This window comes from Sapajus apella, unplaced genomic scaffold, assembly GCF_009761245.1.
Source record: "Sapajus apella isolate SASKATOON/1434 unplaced genomic scaffold, GSC_monkey_1.0 scaffold23, whole genome shotgun sequence".
NCBI lineage: Eukaryota > Metazoa > Chordata > Mammalia > Primates > Cebidae > Sapajus > Sapajus apella.
Genome location: NW_022436963.1, coordinates 267,971 through 288,637, shown reverse-complemented (window position 1 = coordinate 288,637; position 20,667 = coordinate 267,971). Strand labels below are relative to the sequence as shown.

At 58.7% G+C, this 20,667-nt stretch overlaps 1 protein-coding gene across 6 annotated transcripts in view; it reads left to right on the top strand.

The window, feature by feature from the left end:
- The window catches only part of CELSR3 (cadherin EGF LAG seven-pass G-type receptor 3), a 34,906-nt gene that overhangs the window by 5,286 nt on the left and 8,953 nt on the right, over positions 1-20,667 (top strand). For 4 of the 6 annotated variants that reach the window (XM_032289734.1, XM_032289733.1, XM_032289732.1 and 1 more), the window contains exons 1-25: positions 3,945-7,725; positions 9,261-9,911; positions 10,217-10,442; positions 10,694-10,809; positions 11,163-11,251; positions 11,356-11,513; positions 12,091-12,254; positions 12,538-12,663; positions 12,754-12,923; positions 13,355-13,540; positions 13,979-14,095; positions 14,484-14,655; positions 14,814-14,955; positions 15,053-15,173; positions 15,456-15,639; positions 15,939-16,040; positions 16,287-16,301; positions 17,337-17,431; positions 17,626-17,835; positions 18,097-18,292; positions 18,537-18,692; positions 19,024-19,189; positions 19,696-19,863; positions 20,089-20,215; positions 20,312-20,518. In XM_032289734.1, coding sequence (XP_032145625.1) covers positions 3,975-7,725; positions 9,261-9,911; positions 10,217-10,442; positions 10,694-10,809; positions 11,163-11,251; positions 11,356-11,513; positions 12,091-12,254; positions 12,538-12,663; positions 12,754-12,923; positions 13,355-13,540; positions 13,979-14,095; positions 14,484-14,655; positions 14,814-14,955; positions 15,053-15,173; positions 15,456-15,639; positions 15,939-16,040; positions 16,287-16,301; positions 17,337-17,431; positions 17,626-17,835; positions 18,097-18,292; positions 18,537-18,692; positions 19,024-19,189; positions 19,696-19,863; positions 20,089-20,215; positions 20,312-20,518 — 7,815 coding nt within the window. In that variant the 5' untranslated portion in view covers positions 3,945-3,974. Of the gene's footprint in view, positions 1-2,140; positions 7,726-9,260; positions 9,912-10,216; positions 10,443-10,693; positions 10,810-11,162; positions 11,252-11,355; positions 11,514-12,090; positions 12,255-12,537; positions 12,664-12,753; positions 12,924-13,354; positions 13,541-13,978; positions 14,096-14,483; positions 14,656-14,813; positions 14,956-15,052; positions 15,174-15,455; positions 15,640-15,938; positions 16,041-16,286; positions 16,302-17,336; positions 17,432-17,625; positions 17,836-18,096; positions 18,293-18,536; positions 18,693-19,023; positions 19,190-19,695; positions 19,864-20,088; positions 20,216-20,311; positions 20,519-20,667 lie in introns of those variants that run through there. The other 2 variants (XM_032289731.1, XM_032289729.1) reach the window with 2 other exon arrangements.

The following is a 20,667-nucleotide window of genomic DNA, read 5'->3' as shown; positions in this document are numbered from 1 at the left end:
CTGAGGCAGGAGAGTTGCTTGAACCTGGGAGGTGGAGGTTGCAGTGAGCCAAGATTGTGGCACTGACTCCAGCCAGGGCAACAGAGTAAGACTGTGTTCTCTAGATAGATAGATAGATAGATAGATAGATAGATAGATAGATAGATAGATAGAAAAGAAAAAAAAAAAACTAAAAACATTGAGCCGGGCATGGTGGCTCATGCCTGTAATCCCAGAACTTTGGGAGGCAGGTGGATCAAATGTCAGGAGTTTGAGACCATCCTGGCTAACACGATGAAGCCCCGTCTCTATTGAAAATACAAAATATTAGCCAGGCGTGGTGGCATTCGCCTGTAGTCCCAGCTACTCAAGAGGCTGAGGGAGGAGAATCACTTGAATCTGGGAGGCGGAGGTTGCAGTGAGCTGAGATTGTGCCACTAGATAGACCCTCCAATATAATACTGGGGCTTGTGATCCTGAATATAAAATGAGATCAATTAGCATGGTTGGTTGTTTTCCTCCAGCAATGCTCTGTTGCTCTAGAGGCAAAGAATACAGAAATAGTCTATTTTAAGTGGGATTAGATTTTAGCCCAGCAAGCCTGTCTTAAGAAGAACAGGCCTGGGAGTTGCCATAACACTGGACTCTGTAAGGCTAATTACACAGGTCAATACCTGAGGTGGTGAGCAATGGACTGGAGATCTCAGTGAGTCAAAAAACTACTGGATAATTGAGCTGAACAGGTTGGCCAGGTCTTCTGGAAAGGTACACCTCGCTAGGAGTAGACAAACACAGGGTGGGGTGGAAAAGGCAGAAGGAAAGAGGCTGAGAAGTGTTAGAGGGCAGTATCTGCCACACCCTTGACCTCTGGTCTTGTGATCTGTTGGCCTCCCAATAGCCTCAAAGCCAGGTCTCTGGGTCCTGGGTGGACCCTCTAGTTGGAAGCTGGAAAGAGAATGAGGATAGGCTGGGTGTGGTGACTCACACCTGTAATCCCACCACTTTGGCAGGCCGAGGCGGGCCGATCACTAGAGGTCAGGAGTTTGAGACCAGCCTGGCCAATATGGTGAAACCCAGTCTCTACTAAAAATATAGAAATTAGCCCAGCATGGTGGTGGGGGCCTGAAATCCCAGCTACTCAGGAGGCTGAGGCAGGAGAATTGCATAAACCTGGGAGGCAGAGGTTTCAGTGAGCCATGCCACTTCACTGCAGCCTGGGCAACAGAGAGACTCCATCTCAAAAAAAAAAAAAAAAAGAATAAACCACATAGGGGTCTTAGGAGGCAAGGGCAAGATTTGGAGGTGGAGAGAGGAACTATCACCAACACTTGGTTTTTGTTTTTTACCAGGAGTGCATTAGGAACTGCCACTGGGGCTGGGGCATAGAGGTGAGTGCACATGGAGGGAGAGGGGCTCCGCAGAACAGCCACAAAGGGAGGATGACAGTGGGGACACACAGCAGGAGCAACATGGGGAGCCATCTGCAATCAATTTCACTGCTCAGGATTGAGGAGCTTTGCTCTCCAAAAGGAGTGTCAGCTGAGGCCAGTGCCAGCCCTATTGGTGAGAGGGAAGGGGTTAATTTCCTTCAGCCATAGTCTCTTTATGCCTCTGCACATTTGTCCACACAGTCTCCAAGACCTAGGATGCCCACATCCCTATCCCTCCCTGCCCTTCCTTCGCAGATGCAGATCTCCCGTTGGTCATTCTGGACACTGCTCTGGCGTCTTCCACAAGAAGGCTTCCCAGGTCTCGAAGATGACTCAGATGCCTCCTCTGGGACTCCAGCACCCTTCCCCAGCAGCGCCCCTCCCTGTCTCCCTCCATGGCATCAGGTTTTGTGCCCTCTAGTCACTAGATTGTGGACCCCAGAAAGCGCTGTATCAGAATCATTTCTGGGTTGCCAGGCATAGTGGTTCACACCTGTAATCTCAGCACTTTGGGAGGCCAAGATGGGCGGGTTGCTTGAGCCCAGGAGTTCAAGACTAGCCTGGCCAACATGGTGAGATCCCCTCTCTACAAAAAATGGAAAAATTAGCCAAGTGTGGTGACATGCACCTGTAGTCTCAGCTACTCGGGAGGCTGACGTGGGAAAATTGCCTGAACCTGGGGAGTTCAAGGCTACAGTGAGCGATGATCACCACTGCACTCCAGCCTGGGTAAAAGAGATGCTGTCTCTAAATAAATAAAACCACTTTGGCGGCTTTGCTCCTCCAGCCTCTGCACCGATTGGCTCCCATCCAAAGGAGTTCCGCCCTAAGCGCTGCAGATCCTCCACCCCCACCCACAAACCCATTAGAACCCCGGCCTTGTATCCGGCGCAGAGCTCTGGTAACTGGGAAGGTGCTCAGATTCGAAGAGGGAGAGGGCACTACTGGAGACTTGCGGCCTGTTCTTGTTAGCCACAGGGGCGCTCGGGAGGTAGAATCCGCAGGAACCCCGCCTCTCGGAAGCGGATAAGTCAAGGGGCGAGAGAATTCGCCGACTGATTGGTTGATGGTGATGTCATAGGTACCGTTCGGGGCGGGCCAGAGGCCTTGGCCAGGAGTTCCTCGCCTGTTAGAACCGGGATCCACCCCATCGAAGGAGCCGCACCCTTTGGAACGTTCTGGCGTCTCGCCCCTGACCTCTTCCTGGGTGTCGGGATGCCTGCGTCCTCTGCACCCCGCGCTGCAGTTCGTTATCGATTCCGCCTTCGGAAGCCGGTCCGTATAGTGTACTACCCAGACTATCTCTAATGGTTAGCCGGCAACCCGCGGAGCCCCCTCCGCCGTGAGGGGCGGGGCCTCCTATTGTGCCAATAGAAACAATGACTCTCTGATTGGAGTGCTCCGCGTTCACCCCTAGCCTCCGCTCCTCTCGTGACGTCTGTTGCGCCAGGTCCACCCATTGGCCTGGCGAGACTGCCGCGTGCCAGGAGTTGCGCAGGGAGAGCTGGAATGCACCGAGGGTGGGGGGAGGACTGAGCTTCTGTGTCAGTCCCTTCAAGGGGTTAAAGGATGCGGTCGTGGCAGACGAGGGGCGGGGATCCGAGGAAGCTGGGCCCGCAGCCATGGGGCAACGCCGGGCTCCACGTGGCATCCCGGAGCACTCGGGACCCGTAGCCTGGGAGGGGGTGCAGCCTCCAGTGGAGGGGCCCCAAGCTCGGGAGACTGCTGAGAACGGCAAGGCGGGGAAGAATTTGGCCTTTGCTCCCGCCTTGGGAGGGTCATCTCCAGTCCCTGCTCCACCAGGGGTGCTCCAAACAAGCAGGTGGTCGCGACATGTTTCATAAAACTAGCTGATTGGATCGTTAAAGCTATTGTTCGGGTTGCTGGCACCCCAGACCCCTGTCCAGCCATCGTCCCCCCTACCCCAGGATTTCACACGATACCCCCTCCCAGAGCCGTGAGAACGCTCATGGGCACCAAAATTTCAGACCAAAATCCGGGACACGGTTCCAAACTAGTGGTCAGGAAGAAGGACGAGAGATCTGGGAGGAGAAGAAAGGCTGGGAGACTGAGCTGGGACAGCGCCCTAGAAAGAGGGAGGTGGGTGAGGGCGGCGGCCGAAAGCGGGGAGGGCGGACCCAACGGCGGTGCACCTCGGCGCTCTGTTCAGCACCATGAGCAGCGCTCACGTCCTTAATAAAGATGGCGGCAACAGCTTCGGTCCTCAGAGCTGCCATGCGCGATGGGTTGTACCACTGGGTTTGGGGCGCTGGGGCTGAGGTGGAGCGAACCATCGGGACGGCCGGGAGCCATGTTGGAGCGGCGGGAGGCGGCAGCAGCGTCGGGGATGCTGTGGTGGGGGCGGAAAAAGCCGGGGCCGCACGCCGGAGGGGCTCCGGCCGCGGAGTAGATGGTGCCCAGAGGGCGGCGGCGGCGCGGAGAGACAGGCGGAGGGGCGGGGGCCCAGGGCGGCGGCAGGGGCCTGGGAGGGGGCCCGAGCGGCGGGGCCGGCCCAAGGCCCGGACCGGGGCGGGGGGCGGTGGAGGCCGTGCAGGGAGGCGGGGGATGATGGCGAGGCGGCCGCCGTGTTGGGGTCTCGGGGGACGGTCGACCCCCATACTCCTCCTCCTTCTCCTCCTCTCTTTGTTCCCCCTTAGCCAGGAGGAGCTGGGGCGCGGTGGGCACCAGGGCTGGGACCCGGGGTTAGCTGCCACTACGGGGCCCGGGGCTCAGATCCGTGGCGGAGCCTTAGCTCTTTGTCCCGAGTCTCCCGGGGTCCGGGAGGATGGGGGGACTGGCCTGGGGGTCAGGGAGCCTGTCTTCGTGGGGCTCGGAGGAAGAAGGCAAAGCACCCGGAACAGTCGAGGGCCCCCTGAGCAGCCGAACGAGGAGCTGGGGGTTGAACACGGCGTCCAGCAATTGGGCAGCCGCGAACGAGAGACAGGACAGGGACCAGGGTCTATGGTATACTGGCGCCCAGAGGCTTCTTCTTGCGGGCGGACAGGATCTTTGCAAAGAGGTAGTCTGTCGCCAGGGGCTCTGTCCTCAGGGGTCCCGGGCTCGGGGAACAGCTTGCCCCTCCCTTCAGACTTTTTGGTTCGGCACCATGCTCCCAAGCCGTTGTCCTCCCAGCGAAACGCTGGGACAGGCGCCCGCAAAAGAATGAGCACTGCGAGCTGCTGTGGGGAATCGTGGGCAACAGGGAGCAAGGGTCAGGACGAGAGAGCCACGACATCCGGAGGAGAAAGGACAGCCCCTCGGCGGAACTGTCTCCCAGGGTCCTTGGGATCTGGCCCCGAGCTGGATTCAGCACCGCGCACGGTGAGGACAGCTCCTACATCAGGTTCAGCACTCCGCGAGTCTCGGACAGCTCCCGAGCCGGCGCCCGAGCGCATGCGCTCCCAGGGTCTCTTCCGCCGCCGCTTCCTCCCGCAGCGCCCCGGGCCGCGCCCCCCGGGACTCCCGGCCGGTCCTGAAGCCCGGAAGATAACCTCGGCGAACCCGGCACGCTTCCGTCGCGCCGCAAACCGCCACCCGCAGTTTCCGCAGTACAACTACCAGACGCTGGTGCCGGAGAACGAGGCCGCAGGCACCGCGGTGCTGCGTGTGGTTGCGCAGGACCCGGACGCCGGCGAGGCCGGGCGCCTAGTCTACTCGCTGGCGGCGCTCATGAACAGCCGCTCGCTGGAGCTGTTCAGCATCGACCCGCAGAGCGGCCTCATCCGTACGGCGGCAGCTCTGGACCGCGAGAGCATGGAACGTCACTACCTGCGTGTGACCGCGCAGGACCACGGCTCGCCGCGCCTCTCGGCCACCACGATGGTGGCCGTGACGGTAGCCGACCGCAACGACCACTCGCCGGTTTTTGAGCAAGCGCAGTACCGGGAGACGCTTCGCGAGAATGTGGAGGAGGGCTACCCTATCCTGCAGTTGCGTGCCACGGATGGCGACGCGCCCCCCAACGCCAACCTGCGCTACCGCTTTGTGGGGCCGCCTGCTGCGCGCGCCGCAGCTGCTGCTGCCTTCGAGATTGATCCGCGCTCCGGCCTTATCAGCACCAGCGGCCGAGTGGACCGAGAGCACATGGAAAGCTACGAGCTGGTGGTGGAAGCCAGCGACCAGGGTCAGGAGCCCGGGCCGCGCTCGGCCACTGTGCGCGTACACATAACTGTGCTGGATGAAAATGACAACGCTCCCCAATTCAGCGAGAAGCGCTATGTGGCGCAGGTACGCGAGGATGTGCGCCCCCACACGGTGGTGCTGCGCGTCACGGCCACTGACCGAGACAAGGACGCCAACGGATTGGTGCACTACAACATCATCAGTGGTAATAGCCGTGGCCACTTTGCCATCGACAGCCTCACTGGCGAGATCCAGGTGGTGGCGCCTCTGGACTTCGAGGCAGAGAGAGAGTATGCCTTGCGTATCCGGGCGCAGGATGCTGGTCGGCCACCGCTGTCCAACAACACGGGCCTGGCCAGCATCCAGGTGATGGACATTAATGACCACATTCCTATTTTCGTCAGCACACCCTTCCAAGTCTCTGTCTTGGAAAATGCTCCCTTGGGCCACTCAGTCATTCACATTCAGGCAGTTGATGCAGACCATGGGGAGAATGCCAGATTGGAGTACTCCCTAACTGGTGTGGCACCTGATACTCCCTTCGTGATAAACAGTGCCACTGGCTGGGTCTCTGTGAGTGGTCCCCTGGACCGTGAGTCTGTGGAGCACTACTTCTTTGGTGTGGAGGCTCGAGACCATGGCTCACCCCCACTCTCTGCCTCAGCCAGTGTCACAGTGACTGTGCTGGATGTTAATGACAATCGGCCTGAGTTCACAATGAAGGAGTACCACCTTCGACTGAATGAGGATGCAGCTGTGGGCACCAGTGTGGTCAGCGTGACTGCTGTAGACCGTGATGCCAATAGTGCCATCAGCTACCAGATCACAGGTGGCAACACCCGGAATCGCTTTGCCATCAGCACCCAGGGGGGTGTGGGTCTAGTGACACTGGCTCTGCCACTGGACTACAAGCAGGAACGCTACTTCAAGCTGGTTCTAACTGCATCTGACCGTGCCCTTCATGATCATTGCTATGTGCACATCAACATCACAGATGCCAACACTCATCGGCCAGTCTTTCAAAGTGCCCACTACTCAGTGAGCGTGAATGAAGATCGGCCAGTGGGTAGCACCATAGTGGTCATCAGTGCCTCTGATGATGATGTGGGTGAGAACGCTCGTATCACCTATCTCCTGGAAGACAACCTGCCCCAGTTCCGCATTGATGCAGACTCAGGGGCCATTACACTACAAGCCCCATTAGACTATGAGGACCAGGTGACCTACACCCTAGCTATCACAGCTCGGGACAATGGCATCCCACAGAAGGCAGACACTACTTATGTGGAGGTGATGGTCAATGACGTGAATGACAATGCTCCACAATTTGTGGCCTCCCACTACACAGGGTTGGTCTCTGAGGATGCCCCACCTTTCACCAGTGTCCTGCAGATCTCAGCCACTGACCGGGATGCTCATGCCAATGGCCGGGTCCAGTACACTTTCCAGAATGGGGAAGATGGGGATGGAGATTTTACCATTGAGCCCACCTCTGGCATTGTCCGTACAGTGAGGCGGCTGGACCGGGAGGCAGTGCCAGTGTATGAGTTGACTGCCTATGCAGTGGACCGAGGTGTGCCCCCACTCCGGACTCCAGTCAGTATCCAGGTAACAGTGCAGGATGTGAACGACAATGCTCCTGTCTTCCCAGCTGAGGAGTTTGAGGTGCGGGTGAAAGAGAACAGCATTGTGGGCTCAGTGGTGGCCCAGATCACCGCAGTGGACCCCGATGAAGGCCCCAATGCCCATATCATGTACCAGATTGTGGAGGGGAATATCCCTGAGCTGTTCCAAATGGACATCTTCTCTGGAGAACTGACGGCACTCATTGACCTAGACTATGAGGCTCGCCAGGAATATGTGATTGTGGTGCAGGCCACATCTGCTCCTCTGGTCAGCCGGGCCACTGTGCACGTCCGCCTGGTTGACCAGAATGACAACAGCCCTGTGCTCAACAACTTCCAGATCCTCTTCAACAACTATGTATCCAACCGCTCAGACACCTTCCCGTCGGGCATTATTGGGCGCATCCCAGCTTATGACCCTGATGTCTCTGACCACCTTTTCTACTCCTTTGAGCGTGGCAATGAGCTGCAGCTGCTGGTGGTCAACCAGACCAGTGGGGAGCTGAGACTCAGCCGAAAGCTAGACAATAACCGCCCACTGGTGGCCTCCATGTTGGTGACTGTCACAGGTGAGGGGCATGGGGCAGGCAAGTGACCCAGTGATCCCAACCTGTTTGGCCTAGGAACTCCATGGGCCACCTCAAGCCAAAGAGGGATTTCCAAACCTCCCAAGAACCCCTTAAGTGAAGGGTTCCTGCACCCTACAAGATCTGCCATAGACCTCATGAGGACTCTGCTTAGGTTCCTGGATAATCTCCACAGAATTCCAAAGATTCCAAGGCATCTAGCAGACCCCATAAAGCTTGTAAAGAACTGTCTGCTACCTAGGGATAGCTCCCCTGCTGACAAAAGGTTAGATGTCCTGGGGTAATCCTCTGGAGGTCCCAGGCAAAGCCATTATGGGCCAGTAAGTCCACATTAGGTCCATGTTTAGACGAAGGATTTCTTTGGGTCCAGTCTGGCGCTTACTCCATCTGTGCAGGAAATGACCAATAATTTAGTGGTCAGGAACAGCAGCTTACTATGGAAGTGTCAGGTGGAGAGTGGGTCCATAGGGGCTGAGACCCTGACCTTTGGGAAAATGTCCAGAGGTCCACCTGCCTCTTTCCTGTCCCATCTGCTTCAGACTTTCACAAACCCCTCCCTAATAGGAGAGTGCAGGTGGGATAGGCTCTTGAAGTCCTGCCTACTGGAGGCTGCAGGAGTTGGGAAACAGGCTTTACTGGTGCTCATTTCTTAGTTCTGGAGCAGGGACTCCTGGCACTGCCTGAGAACACACAACCTTCATTTATCCCTCAATTCACTCAACAGTCTATCCTCATTAACTACCCACTATGTGCTAGGGTCTGGGGACAAGACAAACAAGGCAGATAAGCACCTCACCTTCATCTCTGGGGTGGTCACTGAAACCACAGCACCCAGGTCTGGAGTGGCGAGTAGGCTGCTAACTGAAGAATGCTGCCGTGTGTGTGTGTGTGTGTGTGTGTGTTGGTGTTCAAGACTCTCCTGGAGCTTGATAACCCAGGGTTCTGGGGGTGGCATTGAGTGTTCACTGGGCCAGAGCCCCTTCTAGTGCCATAGAAGAGCAATTTGCTGATCAAAAATTGGAGATAGGTGATTCCTGATCTGCAACTCTTGTTTTTGGAGGGGATGTTTTGCTTGTTCTGCTATGCTGGGGGAAGGGAGAAGAGGAAGGTGGCTGGGAATGGGTGCCTAATGGCCCTAGCTCCTCTTCATGTCCCAAGTTGGGGTGGCCTGCTGATGATGATAACTTGGGGAAGTGTGGGTTATCGAGTACTTAGGGTACTTGAGTGCTGTTGGGGGAGTCACTTACTAAGCCATGGGCACTGTGTGGGTTGGTTGATCCCTGGTCCAGACCCCTCTTTGTATTGGGGGTTGGGGGAGGACGCAGCGGCCTTTTGACACCTTGATACTGAAGGAGTTGGTGGTCACTAGTCCCAGACCTCCTTGTGTCCTGGTGGGGTCAGCCTGCTGACTTAGAGGTCCTGGGAGCTTGGGCTATCACCGGCCCCGGCCCTCTTGTGTCCTACGGAGGGGCGGCCACTGGCCCCAGGCTGACCACTGCCCCTGCCCCCACCTGCAGATGGCCTGCACAGCGTGACGGCGCAGTGTGTGCTGCGCGTGGTCATCATCACGGAGGAGTTGCTGGCCAACAGCCTGACCGTGCGCCTTGAGAACATGTGGCAGGAGCGCTTCCTGTCACCGCTGCTGGGCCACTTCCTCGAAGGCGTGGCTGCGGTGCTCGCTACGCCAGCCGAGGACGTCTTCATCTTCAACATCCAAAACGACACGGACGTAGGGGGCACCGTACTTAATGTGAGTTTCTCGGCGCTGGCTCCACGTGGGGCCGGAGCGGGCGCTGCCGGGCCCTGGTTCAGCTCGGAGGAGCTGCAGGAGCAGTTGTACGTGCGCCGCGCGGCGCTGGCAGCCCGCTCCCTGCTCGACGTACTGCCCTTCGACGACAACGTGTGCCTGCGCGAGCCCTGTGAGAACTACATGAAATGCGTGTCCGTGCTCCGCTTTGACTCGTCCGCGCCCTTCTTGGCCTCGGCCTCCACGCTCTTCCGACCCATCCAGCCCATCGCCGGCCTGCGCTGCCGCTGTCCGCCTGGATTCACCGGAGACTTTTGCGAGACTGAGCTCGACCTTTGCTACTCCAACCCATGTCGCAACGGCGGTGCCTGCGCACGGCGCGAGGGAGGCTACACGTGCGTCTGCCGCCCGCGCTTCACAGGTGAGCTGGGCTCGGGGCCAGAGCCGGGGAGGGGGAGCGCGGGCCAAGGCCGGGGCGGGACTGCAATGCGAGTGAGTACTGGGCGTCACTTCTGAGGCCACTGGCCTCCGCGAAGGCACTGAGGAGGCTGGGGAAGGGGCGGGGCGCGAGGCGGGGCCAGACGGAAGGGGCGTGTCCACAGGGAGCGCGATTTTTTGGGGGTCTTAGCACCCGACCTGGTGGCGCGCGGCCTTTGAAGGGGCTCGGCCGACTCCAGCAGGGGCGGGCGTAGGCGTGACCGCCTCTGACCCCGGCTTGGCCCCCAGGAGAGGACTGCGAGCTGGACACCGAGGCCGGCCGCTGCGTGCCGGGCGTCTGCCGCAACGGGGGCACCTGCACCGACGCGCCCAACGGCGGCTTCCGATGCCAGTGCCCGGCAGGCGGCGCCTTCGAGGGCCCGCGCTGTGAGGTGGCGGCGCGCTCCTTCCCGCCCAGTTCGTTCGTCATGTTCCGCGGCCTGCGGCAGCGCTTCCACCTCACGCTGTCCCTCTCGTAGGTGCCCGCCCCGTGTCTGAGCGCCTCCACGCCGCCCCCACCTACTCACCCTGATTTAGATTCCTGACTGCCCTGTCCTGACGTTCCCACGGGACACCGCCCCTCCCCTGACGCTCCCCCCCCACCCCTCCTCCGGGGTCTCCTGACCTCGCTGCACTCGCCCCAGCCCCTTCTCCTCGCAGCGATGGAGGGTGTGAAGTGGTAACCTGCTCCTGACACCCCCATCCCCTCAACCCCTGCCCGCCCAGGTTCGCGACGGTGCAGCAGAGCGGGCTACTCTTCTACAACGGGCGCCTGAATGAGAAGCACGACTTCCTGGCCCTGGAGCTCGTGGCTGGCCAAGTGCGGCTCACATATTCCACCGGTAGGTGCCCTGGATATGACGGCGAATGGGTGCATGTGTGCTGGAGGACACAGGCCCCAAGTCCCCTCGGGTTTGCCTCAGTGTGCACCTGAGCGCACACTTGATGCCAAACCAGCAGTGAAGACCTAGTTCCTTAGCACCTTGGCCATTCCCTGTCCGAAGGTCCGTCCTTCCAAGAAGTCTGTGTTTCTTCTGTCTGTTCAAAGGCAATCTGGGCCAGCCACTGCAGTCACTAGTGGGGGGACTGATCTGATGCATCCAGGGTGGCCCTGGGAGTGGCTGTGCTTATATGACTGGGGTGGGATGGAGCGACTCCGCTGCTCCTAATGATTCCACATGCGTCACCCTTGCAGGTGAATCCAACACGGTGGTCAGCCCCACAGTTCCAGGGGGCCTGAGTGATGGGCAATGGCATACAGTGCATTTGAGATACTACAACAAGGTGGGCACCATCCCTGGCATTGGGTATGAGGGGAGTTGGGATGCTGACTTCTGCTCCTCAGGGGCTACTAGGGGCACTGTTGACTGGTGTGCCTGGGTCTTTAGCCCCGGACAGATGCCCTAGGGGGTGTGCAGGGCCCCTCCAAGGACAAGGTGGCTGTGCTGAGCGTGGATGATTGCGATGTGGCCGTGGCTCTGCAGTTTGGTGCTGAGATTGGCAACTACTCATGCGCAGCTGCTGGTGTGCAAACAAGCTCCAAGAAGTGAGGCTCCCTCCCCCTGTCCCCTTGTCTGCCTGCTAAAGCCCACTCCGACCCTTCACATCCCATTCCTCATCCCATCCTGCCAAATTCCCCAATCCTTCCCCTAAACCACCAAGATTTCCCTCTCTTCTCAAACACCCTGAAAGCCTACTCACCCTAGCCCGCAATACTGTATTCCACCCCAGACTTCCTCCTGGCACACACAGTCCCCAGGCAGTCCTCAAAAGCCTCCACCTCCCCACCCCAGTTTCACTAATGCCCCACATCCCCTCCAAGTCCCTTCATCTCATGTCCAGTCTCCCCCAGACTCTTCACTTCTCCATCCCCTCCCCCACCAGCCAGATGCCTCACTCTTTCATCATAGCCCTCAACCCCAGTTCACCTACCTTTCCCAAGATGAGCTCTCCTTTGCACCCCAACTGAAGTCAGACCCTAACTCCTTCCCCAGCTTGGCCTTATTTTTCTCCTTCAATCACCCTACTCTCTGGGTCCTACCCCCTACTTCCTGTGCCCCTCCCCCCAGGAACAACTCTATTCTGGGCCCATTCCACCAATGACCCAGACCTCTGACCCCCAGGTCCCTGGACCTGACGGGCCCCCTGCTTCTGGGGGGTGTCCCCAACCTCCCCGAGAACTTCCCTGTGTCCCATAAGGACTTCATCGGCTGTATGCGGGACCTGCACATTGATGGCCGTCGAGTGGACATGGCGGCTTTTGTTGCAAATAATGGCACCATGGCAGGTAGGCCTGAAGCTTCCACCAGCGCAGCCCATGGCCCTGGTCGCCATCATAGGGAGGGAGTGGAGGACTACATGGGGTGACTCCACACCTGATTTCAACCCAGTCTTCTTTAGTGGCAAGCACCATGCTACAGCCCAGCCTTGAAGGCCTGACTTACCAATCCCAGAGAGAACATGGGGATGAGATCTTGGCCTCTTTCAGCTCCTCTGGACACTAAAATTCTGTCCAGCACTGTGCCCCCCAACCCTTGTTCTCACATCCTCCATGTGCCTTCCTCTCCCAGGCTGCCAAGCCAAGCTGCACTTTTGTGACTCAGGCCCCTGCAAGAACAGTGGCTTCTGCTCAGAGCGCTGGGGCGGCTTCAGCTGCGACTGCCCTGTGGGCTTTGGTGGCAAAGACTGTCGGCTCAGTGAGTGGGCAGCATGCGGCAGGAGGGGCCTGCAGGGTCAAATCTGTTCCTGGGTCAGGGCCTATAACTCTGTTTCTCTTATCCACTCAGCCATGGCCCATCCCCACCATTTCCGTGGCAACGGCACACTGAGCTGGAACTTTGGAAGTGACATGGCTGTGTCTGTGCCATGGTACCTGGGGCTGGCATTTCGGACACGGGCGACACAGGGGGTCCTGATGCAAGTGCAGGCTGGGCCACACAGCACTCTCCTTTGCCAGGTGTGTCCACCTTGCTCACCCTCCCTGTACCCTCAGCTCTGTCTCTCACGCCACCACCAATATTCTTGTGTGCACAGGCTGGTCACACAGCATACTTTTCTGCCAGGTGTCCCAACCACATTTGACCCTGCTCTGGACCCTAGCCCCTGATTCTCTTTCCCATCATTATATCCTCTGCAGGTGCAGGGCTCTAATGTAGCTCTCTTGTGCTAGCTGCACCAACTCACCCACAACACCTGGTCCTATCCTCTGCTCCCTGATCCCATATCAGCAACATAATGTCCCCTGGCACAGTGTCCTGTGTGCCAGGTATAACCTTGACCTCGCTGTCCTGACAGCTGATATTCCTGACCTCCGAGTCCTCTGATCTCACCTCCAAGTCCCAGCCCACTCGGGGCTCTAACCACAGGGCTATGCATCTCTGTCCACAGCTAGATCGGGGGTTACTGTCTGTGACAGTAACCAGGGGCGTGGGCCGTGCTTCCCATCTCCTCCTGGACCAGGTGACTGTCAGTGATGGCCGGTGGCACGATCTGCGGCTGGAGCTGCAGGAGGAACTAGGTGGCCGGCGGGGCCACCATGTCCTCATGGTCTCTCTGGACTTTAGCCTCTTCCAGGTCTGATCTCTGACCCCGGGGTAGTCTGTTCTCAGCCTTCCAACCAGATCTGCCTTATTTGACCCCACCCTCTAGTCCAGCTCCTCTCAGTTATTCCAGTGCACCGAGTCTGATGTTCTCTCCCCATATATATCCTTGCACTGAGCCCACCCCACCAGCCAGGTTGGTCTGCTCTCAGGTCCTCCTTGTGCCAAATTTGGGGCCTGATCTTGGGGAACCTCTGTAGCCATCACTTTGCCTGATTCCTAAAAGCCTCTTCTAGTCTCTGCCCCAATCTCTACCCACCCCCAGTCAAAATCAAGCAATATTAAGGTCCGCTCTGGGCCCCAGTGGGAGAGGCCCGCCTAGAAGGGCTAGAAGGCCAAGACTGACTCTGGGCTATGGCAGGGGTTCCTCAGGCCCCTGCTTCCTTCCAGTGCTGACTCCCCCTTCCTTCAGGACACCATGGCGGTGGGGAGTGAGCTGCAGGGCCTGAAGGTAAAGCAGCTCCACGTGGGAGGCCTGCCCCCTGGCAGTGCAGAGGAGGCTCCTCAGGGTCTGGTCGGCTGCATCCAGGTGGGGGTCAGCATGGGAATGTGATTTGGGGCATTAGGGTTAGGGGTCAGAAGTCAGGGTCTCCTTGGGACCTGAAAGGCAGCATTCAAGTGGGGGTTGACACGAGGGGGTGGATGACCCAGAGTCGAGAGCTAGGTCAAGTCTTTCTGTGGCATTGGAGGTGGGAGTCTATCTTGGATTATCAAGGGCCATTAGGAACCTGTGTCAGAAACAGCACAATTAGGGTTCCATAGGGGGACCGAATTGGGGATAGTTTTGAGGCCTGGGTTTTCGGGGGTCTCAGGAAGACTGCATGTCAGGGGTCATCAGACTGGGTGGCTAGCTCTGCAGTACTTGAGGCTGAGGTGCCTTAACATGTTCTCACCCCTTGCTGGCTGTGTGTCCATAGGGGGTGTGGCTTGGCTCCACACCCTCTGGCTCCCCGGCCCTGCTACCCCCCAGCCACCGAGTGAATGCGGAGCCTGGCTGTGTTGTGACCAACGCCTGTGCCTCTGGGCCCTGCCCACCCCATGCTGACTGCCTGGACCTCTGGCAGACCTTTTCTTGCACCTGCCGGCCAGGTAGGCCTTGAAAGGGTTGGGGGAAGGGTGATCTGGGCAGGAGTTAGGAGCTCATGATGAAGACTGGGGAACCTGAAGGAGGCAGGGACTTGGGACAGGTGCCTGCTTCCTTCCATTCTCTGCCACCAGGGTCCTGAGCTTTCTGACCCAATCTGCAGGTTACTACGGTGCAGGCTGTGTGGATGCCTGCCTCCTGAACCCCTGTCAGAACCAGGGGTCATGCCGGCACCTCCCAGGAGACCCCCATGGCTACACCTGTGACTGTGTGGGTGGCTATTTCGGCCACCACTGTGAGTACAGGTAAGATGCTGGGGGTGAGGCGATGGGGAGTCCTGGCAGGGACAGGGAGGGTCACTGGGATGCCATGGAGGCATCTCACCTGGCTATGTACCCCCAGGATGGACCAGCAGTGCCCTCGGGGTTGGTGGGGGAGCCCAACCTGTGGCCCCTGCAACTGTGATGTTCACAAGGGCTTTGATCCCAACTGCAACAAGACAAATGGGCAGTGTCACTGCAAGGTGCGCCTGGCCCCTGACCTTTTAACCCTTCCTTGGACGCGATCTGCAACTCCTGTCCAGCTTGCTGACGTCCGCCACCTGATGTGGGCCCTAACCTCTTACCTGTGTCCTGTGACCTAGCTGCTATCTCTCATCCTTTACCTATGACCCCTCCCTTGCCTTCACACGTGGCCCAGGCGTCCTCTGGCCCATGAGCACTGTTCTCTTGACCCTTTGCCCTTGATTCCGTCATTCCCTGAGCCCTGACCTCTGACTTCAGGCCCCTGGCCCATCCTCAAACAGGAGTTCCACTACCGGCCGCGGGGCAGTGACTCTTGCCTCCCATGTGACTGCTACCCTGTGGGCTCCACCTCGCGCTCATGTGCACCCCACAGCGGGCAGTGCCCCTGTCGCCCAGGAGCCCTTGGCCGCCAGTGCAACAGCTGTGACAGTCCCTTCGCAGAGGTGACAGCCAGTGGCTGCCAGGGTAAGCAGGCTCCACCCATAGAGGGCTGGTTCCAGTGTGCCACCATCACATATCAGTGGCACACTTGGCTCCTTGGGGACTCTGGAAGCTTCTCCTGAGGGAGACCGCTGATATCCAGGGAACCCTACCTTTGTCCCAGTTTCTTTGCTGACCTGTCACAAAATCTGACAGGTCAGCTTCTGAGAAGCCAGCAGAAGTGGTGGGCAGTGGGCCTTGGGTTGGGTGGTGGAGGGACAGTGGGTGTGGCTGTCACTGCCTTGGACCCTGACTGCCTGGCTCAGCACCTCTTCTCTCTCTAGTACTCTATGATGCCTGCCCCAAGTCCCTGCGATCTGGTGTGTGGTGGCCCCAGACAAAGTTTGGTGTCTTGGCCACAGTGCCCTGTCCCCGGGGGGCCCTGGGTGAGTATGTGGGGGACAGGGACATCACTGAGGGTGGGCCTGTCCTCTGACTAACAGAGCCATCACTTCCTGAGTTGGGTGGCTTTGTTCCTGCAAAGAGGTGGAAGGTGGGTGGGAGTCCATGTGAGCCCCTCACTTTTTTTTTAACCCCCCACCCCCATGAGCCCCTCACTACTGACTAGGGGCTCTGGGCCCCTTCCTATACCCTCATTGAGCCTCCGTCTGTTTCTCTTGGCTTCTGGGCAGGATTGCGGGGTGCAGGTAAGGGGTACGTGTTTGCTCAGGTGCGCTGCCCCCTCCCACTGCCAGAGCTTTTGCAGACCCCTCCTGCTGCCTGAGGTCCCTGCAGACCCCTCCCTGCTGCCTAAAGTCCCTGCAGGCCCCTTCTGGCTATCTGAGGACCCCAGGGGCCCTTCCCTGATGCCTGAGGTCCTCAGAGACCTCTCCTCAGTTTCTGGGGTCCCCACAGGACTTTCCCCACTGCCTGAGGTCACAAAAGATCCCTCCTCAGTCTGAGGACCCTACAGCTCCTTCCTGCTGCTTGAGGGCCCCTCCCCACTGCCTGAGGTCCCCTCAGAACACTCCTTGCTGCTTGAGGTCTCTGCAGTGGCTGGACAGAGATTGTCTGTGTACGCATGCTCATGTATGTGTCTCTGTGCCTGTGCACGTGTCTGTGAGCCTGTTGAGGGGAGGGGATTCGGTGTTTAAGTTAGACTCTCTCGTTGGTAGCTACACACTCTTTTAAGATCCAAGTCAATTCTCATTCAACCTCCATCCCAACCCCATAGACAAGGGAGAGAAAGGACAGCAAAGTCACCACTGGGGCAGTTAAAACTTGTGTGAGAATCCCCCCACCTGACTTTGGTCACGTATGTTCCTGGAAGCCCTGGTCTGTGTTGGCATGTCTGCGTGTGTGTGCGAGGGCATCATGTGTCTGTGTGCTGGTATGGTCTATGCATCTGTGTGTGTAACTGGCGAGCATCGGTGTGTGTCTGTGTTTGTGTGTGAATTGGCACGTCCCTGAGCCTGTCCTGGCCCACATGGGTGAGTGTGTGCAGCCCCACCCTTGTGCTTTGTGTGGTTGCCAGTTGAGAATGGTCTATAGCCTTCTCAGGAATTGCCTGACAAGCAGCTGGGGCCTACCTGGCTTGCTGCTACCTCCAGGAGTGCAGCTATAGTTTCTCCTGCCTCTGACTTCTGCCTCAAGGATCCCCAGGGATAGGAGAGGATGCTGTGGTTATCTCCTCAGCAAAGGTATTCAGGCCCCAGGCCTGACCAGGGGTTGCCTGCCCCCAGGTGCTGCTGTGCGGCTGTGTGATGAGGCCCAGGGCTGGCTGGAGCCTGACCTCTTCAACTGTACCTCCCCTGCCTTTCGAGAGCTCAGTCTGCTGGTGAGACTGCCCAGAACTTTCCCTGTGCCTAAGATGTTCCTTGGCCTGTGGTGGGCCCCAGATACCACACCCTAGCCCTTGACCTCCTGAGCCTTTCCTGGTTGCCCTTTAATCTGGCAAGCCTTTCTCCTTGTGAGGCTTTGGAAGAAGGCCTAAGGGACCACAGAGCAACCAACTCCTTCTTGTCCTGGCAGCTGGATGGCCTAGAGCTGAACAAGACGGCACTGGATACCGTGGAGGCCAAGAAGCTGGCTCAGCGGCTACGGGAGGTGACTGGCAACACTGACCACTATTTTAGCCAAGATGTCCGAGTCACTGCCCGCCTGCTGGCCCACTTGCTGGCCTTCGAGAGCCATCAGCAGGGCTTCGGGCTGACAGCCACACAGGATGCCCACTTCAATGAGGTGGGGCTGTGCCCTTTGTTCTCAGTGCCCTGGCCCTGGCCCCCCAGCTCCCAGCCTTCTGCCCCTGGATCCTCAGATCAGGCCCCTGCTGCCCTCAGGAAGTGAAGGTCCTGGGCCCTCCCTCTGTCCTTGTCCTCTCCATCCCCACCCCCTTGCCTGTTGGGGCCCCTCTGAGCACCTGTACAGACCTCTCATGCCTGCCCTGTCCCCTCATACATCCTGACCACCTGGCTGAGCCCAACTCTATCTCCATCCTCCCAGAATCTGCTGTGGGCCGGCTCTGCACTGCTTGCTCCAGAGACAGGGGACTTGTGGGCGGCGCTGGGGCAGCGGGCCCCTGGGGACTCCCCAGGCAGCGCGGGGCTGGTGAGGCACCTGGAGGAGTATGCAGCCACGCTCGCAAGGAATATGGAACTCACATACCTGAATCCCATGGGGCTGGTGACGCCTAATATCAGTGCGTTGTGGGTGGGCTGGGGCGGGGCAGGGCAGGAACTTGAAGGTCTGACGGGCTGTGGCTATCGATGCCAACTTTAATGGCAGGAGACTCTGCCATCACCCTCAGCATTTTGTAGGGACAGGCTCTGAGCTGGTAGCAAGGAAAACATTGTGGGACTTGCGTGCAGGATGCAAGAAAGAGTAGAACCCTTGGCACTGGGAAGAGGTCCGTGATGGGCCTCCCCTTTCTTTCTCCCGGGTAGTGCTCAGCATTGACCGCATGGAGCACCCCAGTTCTCCCCGGGGGGCCCGTCGCTACCCCCGATACCATAGCAACCTCTTTCGGGGCCAAGATGCCTGGGATCCTCACACCCATGTGCTGCTGCCTTCCCAGTCCCCATGGCCATCCCAATCTGAAGGTGAGAGCCCCTGGAAGAACCCCTAGGCCAGGTCCTGTCTCTCTGTCCCCCCAACCAATTTTCCCTTTTCCAGGCCTCCCTGGTGTCAGACCCTCCCACATCTCCCCTCCACCCTCCACCTCACCACACCCTCACTTTGTCAAACCCTCTCCCTCATCACAGATGACCCCTCCTAGGCCTTGACTATTCCTTTCTGGATTCCTGCTATCCCTGCTCCCCAATTCTGCTCCTGCAGGGAAGAGACCCTCATGCTTGATTGGGTTCAGAGCTGGGTTGGTAGGTGCTTTGGGTCAGAGGTCACTGACAGAAGCTCCTCCTCCTCTCCTGGCAGTTCTGCCCACAAGCAGCAGCACAGAAAACTCCACCACCTCCAGTGTGATCCCCCCACCAGCCCCGCTGGAGCCAGAGCCTGGGATCTCCATTGTCATTCTCCTTGTTTACCGCACCTTGGGGGGACTGCTCCCTGCCCAGTTCCAGGCAGAGCGCAGAGGTGCCAGGTACTCAGGCCCCTCACCCCTGAGCTTCCTGTGACCTCAGCCCAGCAGCCCCTTTTTTGGTGGGTAGATGCATAGGTTCGCAACACACAGAGAAGCTCCTGTGCGAGCCCTGTCCTTGCCGGGTTCACTGTGAATCTTGTTCTCTGGAGTTGTGCAGAGTAGCAGAGCCGCAGGCTGACAGACACACAGCCACAAACAGGAGGGATCCTTGAGCCAGGTACAGACAGGCCAAAGGGCTGACAGAGACAGACAAGGACAGGCTGACTGATGGCAGTCAGATGGGGGCAGGAGGGAGGGCAGTCAGAGGCACAGTCGCAGGTCCCCTGGAGCTGCTTAGCCCCTCAGCAGCCCAGCAGAGGCTGGAGGGATTCTTAGAAACAGCGTCCACTCTGGGGACATCCCAGACCCTGGGTCAGCCATAGCCAGTGTCATGAAGACGGGGTGAGGCAGGCAGGCTGAGTGTGGGGAGATCAGCAGTATGCAAGGCCAGATGGGTATCTCCCCAGGCTTCCCCAGAACCCTGTCATGAACTCCCCGGTGGTCAGCGTGGCTGTGTTCCATGGACGCAACTTCCTAAGGGGAGTCCTGGAGTCCCCCATCAGCCTGGAGTTCCGCCTGCTGCAGACGGCGAATCGGAGCAAGGCGATCTGCGTGCAGTGGGACCCACCTGGCCTGTGAGGACCCCCATTCTGGAAACCCTTGGTTCCCTGTTAGCCCTTGGGAGGCCAACTAATAGTCTCAGCCTGCCCCTGGGACCCCCACTATTGTGCACTATAGTGCTATTGTGCAACTCAGACTATGAGGAATGCTGCACCCCAACTCCAGACCTTCCCATGATCTCTCACAAACCCTTGCCTGAGAGTGGGTCACTGTCACGTCTAACTGCCCTGTGGCTGCAGGGCGGAGCAGCATGGTGTGTGGACAGCACGGGACTGCGAGCTGGTGCACAGGAATGGGTCCCACGCACGGTGTCGCTGCAGCCGGACAGGGACCTTTGGAGTCCTCATGGATGCCTCCCCCCGTGAGGTGGGGCTGTGTTCAGTGTTCCGAGGAAGTGGGATGTCGGTCAAAGGGATGGGGGGATTCTGTCCAATAGCCCATCAACCATCCCTGTCTCTGCAGAGGCTGGAGGGCGACCTGGAGCTGCTGGCTGTGTTCACCCACGTGGTCGTGGCAGTGTCTGTGGCTGCACTGGTGCTGACTGCAGCCATCCTACTGAGCCTGCGCAGCCTCAAGTCCAATGTGCGTGGGATCCATGCCAATGTGGCAGCTGCCCTGGGGGTGGCAGAGCTCCTCTTCCTGCTGGGGATTCACAGGACCCACAACCAGGTGCAGGACCAGGGCCAGGGAACTTGTATCGCAGTGACCCTACTGGCCCAGGAGGGCTGGGCCAAAACTCAGGGTCAGAGGTCAGGGATGCTCAGGTTGGGGCCAGGCTTTGCAGTGGGATGCTGGGATAAGATATTGTGGTTTAAGGC